General features: G+C 48.1%; 1 protein-coding gene across 2 annotated transcripts in view; it reads left to right on the top strand.

Annotated features, from left to right (window-relative positions):
• Window positions 1-5,281, top strand: part of DYNLL2 (dynein, light chain, LC8-type 2) — a 16,754-nt gene extending 11,473 nt beyond the window's left edge. Inside the window, exons 2-3 of one of the 2 annotated variants that reach the window (XM_011979219.1) lie at window positions 2,932-3,070; window positions 4,973-5,281. In XM_011979219.1, coding sequence (XP_011834609.1) covers window positions 2,939-3,070; window positions 4,973-5,110 — 270 coding nt within the window. In that variant the 5' untranslated portion in view covers window positions 2,932-2,938 and the 3' untranslated portion in view covers window positions 5,111-5,281. Of the gene's footprint in view, window positions 1-2,684; window positions 3,071-4,972 lie in introns of those variants that run through there. The other variant, XM_011979218.1, reaches the window with a different exon arrangement.
• The last annotated feature ends 1,491 nt before the right edge of the window (window positions 5,282-6,772 follow it).

The raw sequence follows: 6,772 nt of genomic DNA, 5'->3' as shown, positions 1-6,772 counted from the left end.
ACCTGGCCGGCGGCGCGGGCGGGAGGTGTGGGGGGAGGAGGATGCTTCCTCGTTCCCCAGGTGCTGCCCTTTGGGACCTCAGCGCTCTGGAGGATGGGATAGTGGAGGGATACGGCCCCCTTGGAGAGCCCGAAGAGGGAAGTAGAAGTGTGTGTCTATTGGCGGGTGGGGATGGTGGTCCGTGTCATTCGGAGATTTAGCCTTTTTTTTGGGTTGCAAAACCAAGAATAGAAGATGGGAGCTGTCCTGGAGTGCCCTTTGCGCTTTTCACAGGAGCCCTGGCTCGTGACTGAGGCGGTTGGCCTGGGGCCCTCTGGCCATCCTCCTCTTATCTGGAGGCCCAGGTCCCTTGCTTTTTCCCCAGGAGGGAGGGGCTAGACTGGACACCTTCCTCTGCTTTGCTCACCGGCACCTTGGACAGGGGTGGTAGGGGTTGGGCTTCAACTCAGATGCCTGGGGGGCAGGGGTGAAGAATCGTGCCATTGTAGTCACAAGACCAATATTATGTAACCGGAGGCTGTCTCCTGGAGAGTAAAGTGGCTTTTAATTACTGTAACAAAGTTGCCCCTTTGGACTTTGGGAATGAGGCAGTGGAGCAGGTGAGCTTGCAGGCAAAATGGTGCCAATTTCATACTTTCACTTTGCTGTCTAACCAGGCCCCACCCCCACGCCTGGGTTTGTAAACAGTGCCCCCTTCTGAGTGGTAACCCGGAATAGGCCACCAGGTGACACTAGTTTTTCTTCACTTGTACGGAGCCTTATAAGAACCTTTCTCCCTGTGCTGCTGTTGTACCTTTGCTCAGACCCATTGAGGTTGCCCCATTTATCTCATTTCAACCTTTGGTATTTAAAATGAAGATGTTGATTTGCCCAAGGTCATGTAACTAGTCATTCCTTGAACAGTGTTCTCCGAATCTTTCCTCAGCACCATGTGGTGCTTACAGACTCCAGTTGAGGCTCTGACTTTTCCTCTCCATAATGTGGGGGCAGAGGGTGCTGGTCTACTACCTCTTTGCTCTGCTAGTTTCTGCCGAAGTGGAACCAGCCCTGCTTAGTTTGACAGTGCTATCTAGATGAAGGGGCCTTGGATGTGGTCGAGGGCTGTCTGGCAGGCAGCTGGCATGTGTGCATTCTCTGCATGTGGTGCAGGCTCAGATGGTGGTGGTGAGTTCTGTTTTCCCTTTCAGCCATCTAGCCCACAGGCTAATGTGAACTCAGAGATCAAGGTGGCCTGGAATGATACCAAGGATCTGCCCTTGAGCAGGCAGTCTCCTGTGCAGCCTTGTATCAGATAGAGCTGGAATGACAGCATCTCTTGTCCATTGGGCTGGGCCACAGAGTGGTGCTTTTAGGGGTGGGATGATGGGGGGGGGAGATTGTTACTGCTCCATGTGTTGGCTCTGTGGTCAAGGACAAAGGGCTCATCCCCTCTGTTCCTGCATAGTACCTCAAAGCCACTTGCCAGCCAGTTCCTGAGATTCTTCTTGTCCCAGGAAGGGTCCATGCAGGGTCTGCCTGGGAACTCTGGTTGCTATGGGATGAATGGCATGGCCCTGACAGCAGGGATATGAAACAAGGCTATTAAAATAGTAATTCTTTACCTTTCTTAGGCACCTTTTTAAAATGCTTTATCTCCAGGTTTTTCCCAAGCCTCTGGTTTTTTAAGAGAAGGAAGGCTTCAGCATTTCTTTGAGGAAAATAAGATATTGTCCCCTAACATAATACCTTTCACATCACCTAATAGGTCAGTACTTTTTGAATGAATATGTTTGGCATGAGGAAGCAACACACCAAAGGAATGACAAATCAGTGTTGAAGCTGGGTCAAAAATTAGGGCTTTCAAAAATTATATTGAGCTTTAAAAAATGAACATTGTACTGAGGAGAGTGGGGAAGCAGAGGGGAGGGTGGGACAGACATGTCCCATGTCTGTGTGACCGACTGGCCAAGTCTGAGGTTGCTTTCCCACCCTCTCTACCTCTAAGGGGCATCTCACCCTGGAGTACTTGAGAGAAGTCATAATTATCATCTCTGCCCTACTGGGCATTGATAGCCTGGAATATACCCTACCCCTTTTTTTACAGGGCAGGGGTTGGCGGCATTTTTCTGTGAAGGGCCAGATAGGAAATACTTTTGGCTTTGCAGGCCAAATAGTCTCTTGGAACTACTCAACTCTGCCATCGTAGCATGTTCCTGCAACACTTTTATTTTACAAAAACAGGTAGTAAGCTGGATCTGACTGATGGACAGTCCCTTGTAGATTGTCCTTGTCTGCAGATGCTCTCATATAACTAGTTAATCCTTACAACAACTTGCGATAGAGAGCTATCCTCATCTGCTAAAATGAAAATAATCAAATGCAGGAAGGCCAAGTGACTTGTCTTAAGACCACAAGACATAAACTCAGGACCAGGAGTCAGGCCTACTGAGTCCTAGTCCAGCTTCTTTCTTCATTGATGCCAGTGATGTAATGAATGGTCATTAAATCAGGGACTTACTCTGTTCAAATGTTAGGATACCTGGTTTATTCTCAGGACAACCCTGTAGTCTCCATTTTACAGATGATGACATAAAAACAACAAAGATTAAGTAACTTGCCCAACGACACAGCTAGTAGATGATACACTGTAATATCATCTTGACTATTGGTGCTGTTCAGAATATCGGAAGTAAATTTTAGAGTTGGAAAACCTCATTTTGCCTATCGTAAAAACTGATGATTTATTATGTCCTATTGGCCCTATATTTCCCAGGGTGGGAAAAATGTCTCTGCTAAAGCTTAGGAGCTCCCCCTCCTAATGCTTCACATCTGTGTTTTCTGTTGCCCTCACCTTCTATACTCCCCTCTCTCACTGAGACCCCACACCCAGCAGCTAATGTTCACTGCCCAGAGCATGGAGTTGTCAGCCTTACCTCTCTGCTCCTTCTGTAGTGTCACCATGTCTGACCGGAAGGCAGTGATCAAGAACGCAGACATGTCTGAGGACATGCAACAGGATGCCGTTGACTGTGCCACGCAGGCCATGGAGAAGTACAATATAGAGAAGGACATTGCTGCCTATATCAAGAAGGTGTGCTGGGACAGCTGGGACTGATGGCCATGGGTGGGGATTGACAGCTGAGCTAACTTCCAGGGAGATCTGGAGCTGGGGACATAAGAAAGCCCGTATATCCTATGCAAACAAAACCCTAGGAACTTGCAAAGCAGACAAACTAGCGAGTGATTCCGAATTGCCCAAGCATTCACTTTAGGAGTTGTTAATAGCTCTGCTAGGTGTGTGTGTGTATGTTTACTTTTACAGATAATTTACAAGGCATTGGGGAGGGATAAGAGTATGCAGATACACTTCAGAATTAAATATTTCTGGCCCAGTTCAGAACTATTCAAAATTAAGATCGAGGATATTTGAAAGAATAAGATGTACAAATTTTGAGGGAACTACATCATTTAAAGTGGGTATGCCTATAATAATCCTCATCATGTAGGAGGTTTCCTTTTCTTTTCCTTGAAAAGGACTCAAGTACTACATCACCCCTTTCTACATTCTTCATGAAAGGGTGGGCTCAAATATATAATTTTTAAGAAATGGATAAGCAATAATGGGGCCATAGGTTTGGTCCCTGAAAAATTCCTGAGTGAATTCGTGACTGGATATGGTTAACATGGTGAGGAAGCAGCTGTGCCAAAAGTAAGAAAAGGGGTACTGGGGCCCCCTGATTCCCAGTCAGGACCCATATCCATTGGAGGCATAATCCCAGTGTTTGATATTCTCAGCTCTGGCATCCCAAGAACGTGTGTAAGAATGGTAGCAGTCTAGTCCATTGAAGTGGTAGGGTCTCTTTGAGTTTTACAGAACTGTGTTTTCTACCCAAATGGGTGGAATGAAAAGAAGAACTCCTAGTGTCCTGAGAGACTTTTTTTGGGTGTGGAGCCAAGGGTTGCGGAGCCATTTGGGAGCCCACCTTCTTGCTGTCCTGTACTCTGAGAGCCAGAAGAATCCCCAGATTTTCTGGTCCAGTGCTCTTATTTTGCTGATGGAGAAATGAGAGCCAGGGAAGTGACTGGCTCTCCTGTATTGCACATAGTCCTGAGCCAATGTTGAAGCTGGGTTTGGTTTTTACTCTCCTAGTACTTGGAGAGTTGTATGGTAAGGGGGCTGTGAGGAGACCGGACAAGTTGTATGTTGAGCATGTTGAGGGATAGAACCCCAGAGTTGGCAGCATTCGTGGGCCCATGGTGGAGGGCTGCTGCCCTTTCATGGCCACGGCAGAATGCTTCTAGAACTGAGTCTGCAGGCTGAGCCACAAGGTAGTAGGGAGCTGATTAGCTCTAAAGATTTCCTGTGGTTTTGATGGTGAACTTGTGCCCCTGAGGGAATTGCCTTGATCTCATGGTGGAGGTCCTTGTCCTGGTACATACAGCCCGCACAGTGCATGGCACACGGGAGTGCCTTTAATGTTGTCTTATATAGTACTGCCTCCTGGTACTCCCGATGCTTGGTCTTGTTTTGCCTTAATGCCTTAGTGTTCAGCATTTGGAAATGCTGGTTTAGTAATGTGTGAGGCAGTGGGTGGTGGCTCCCTATTTGTGTCATGCTGTTTGACAAATGGTCCTTTATTCCACTGTCCTCTTGATTCCCTTGCTGAAGAATCCCAGGGTGGGCTAGGGGTGGCGTGAGGGGGTGGGGTAGCTAGAGGGAGGAGAGATGATCAGGGTGTAGAGTGCTGGAGGCTCAGGGGAGATGAATAATGGAGCCTTTGTGGTGTTCTATTATTAATGAGGGGAAGTGTGTCCTGGCCAGCTTTAAAACCTGAGCTTCTGAGGTTCGGGGAGGGAACCCCAGGCTGAGGGATGGGGTAGGGGTGATAACAAACATGTATCGGTGCTGGAGTTGCAGGGAGAGACTCCCATTCTGATTTCTCCTTCTCCAGCTACCCTAATTACTTTTTTCTCTGCCTTTATTCTTTTTTAGGAATTTGACAAGAAATATAACCCTACCTGGCATTGTATCGTGGGCCGAAATTTTGGCAGCTACGTCACACACGAGACAAAGCACTTCATCTATTTTTACTTGGGTCAAGTTGCAATCCTCCTCTTCAAGTCAGGCTAGGTGGCCGTGGTGAAGGTGTCAGTGGCGGCGGCAGCGATGGCAAGCAGGCGGCGTTGCTGGGACTGTTTTGCACTGGGGCCAGCATCAGGATGTCCTCTCCAATGGCTGTGCTACTGCATGGACTGTATACTCGATTTCATGTGTATGTCGCAGTAAACAAAACCAAACCTCTTTCTGTTTAGTTGCCTGGGGGAAGAAGGCTGCTTTATGTTTATTTTTCAAGACTTTAAAAATATTTTTCGGTTGTATTGCACTAGGAAATCTCTCCCACCCTCTCCCTTTTGTTTTTCTTTCCCTATACAAAATAAAAGGCCCTCCACAAAGACTAGGCAGCCGAAAGACTAGGAGGGCTGAGGAAAAGAAATAGGTCTCTGGAGGTGGAACTAAAACTGTGCAGCTGCCTCTTCCTGGCGGTGGATGCTGCTTTGGGAGGGCCAGGGAGGCTGCAGGGGGACAGTGTTGGGATTGTCAAGGAGAAAGGGATAGGAAGGAAGGTGGAGGGATTGATCTAGTACCAGGGAGAATATTCCACTGAACTGTGATTCTATGGCTTGGGGCAGAGGGTGGGGTGGGGATGCGTTCTTTAGGGGGCCCTGAGATGTGTTTGTCTGTGGTGTGTGGGAGTGGGGAGCAGACTTGTCTTGCTGTCTTTGTCAGAATTTCTAAGTAAGGGCTGTGTCTTTGTGGATTACCTTCTTTTGTTCTTCCTGCCAGAGATCATGACAGGAGGATGTTGGGGGTAGGATTAGCTTGAATTTTTTTTTTTCTTTACATTCTTCTCCTGTCTGCTCCCTGCTTAGCCCTCAGTTTTCTCATTCCTCTGGAGTTCTCTTAGAGCAGCCCCTGTTGTTAGTTGGCTGGCAAGGGAGTTTCTGGTGACTGTAGTTCCTTAGTTAGGTCTTAGCAATCAAACCAAATCGATGTGTGTCTTGATTCTTCTGTGTATATGTGTGTATATGTGTGTGTATGTGTGTGTGGGGTTTGGGGTAGAGGGGAGGGAGGGGGCAGGACAGTGTGGAATCTCTAGGGTGTATGGGTAGGTAGGGGGTACAGTTAGTTCTAAGTGGGCCTTTGTTAAAAGCCTCTGGGGATATCTGTTTTGGAAATAAAGATAGGTGTCCCCTCCTTGCTGTCATCTAGCCCAGACACTCTGCTTGCTCTCTGGCTGTCTGCTCCCTGGGAAGGCTTTAGGAGGACCACCCAGGACAGGATGACCGTGCTGCCATCTTCTCTGGAGCTGGGTCTCAGTGCAGAGGGACAGTGACTGTGGATTGTTGCAGTCTCTGGTGGGAGGTGAGGATAGAAATGATAAAGAGCTAAGAGGAGCTTCTGGGAGCCTTGGAGGAGGTCAGTCTTGCAGTGATGAAGCCAGATAGCAGGAGATGGAGCAGGGCCGTGAGAGGAGAAGATTCTGAGGAGGATGCAGGGGAAATCTTGTCTGTTAATGAAATAGGAGTGGGGTGGGGTTTGGGGTGGGGTGGTCATTGCCGTTTGAGCTGCTGATTCTCATGAGTCGCCTTCAAAACTCTCATGTAGGGTTGACAATGTGGGGGGTGGGGGATCTAGCTTATTCTTTTATTTTCAAGTCCATTCTTGGGGCTGGTGGGGAGGCAGGAGAATACCCCTCCCTCAGCCCTTAGTGTGTGCCGAGCTTGCTTTGTG

This window comes from Mandrillus leucophaeus, unplaced genomic scaffold (assembly GCF_000951045.1).
Source record: "Mandrillus leucophaeus isolate KB7577 unplaced genomic scaffold, Mleu.le_1.0 Scaffold20, whole genome shotgun sequence".
Lineage (NCBI taxonomy): Eukaryota > Metazoa > Chordata > Mammalia > Primates > Cercopithecidae > Mandrillus > Mandrillus leucophaeus.
The sequence above is the reverse complement of the archived record's forward strand: the minus strand, read 5'-3'. Positions and strand labels throughout refer to the sequence as shown.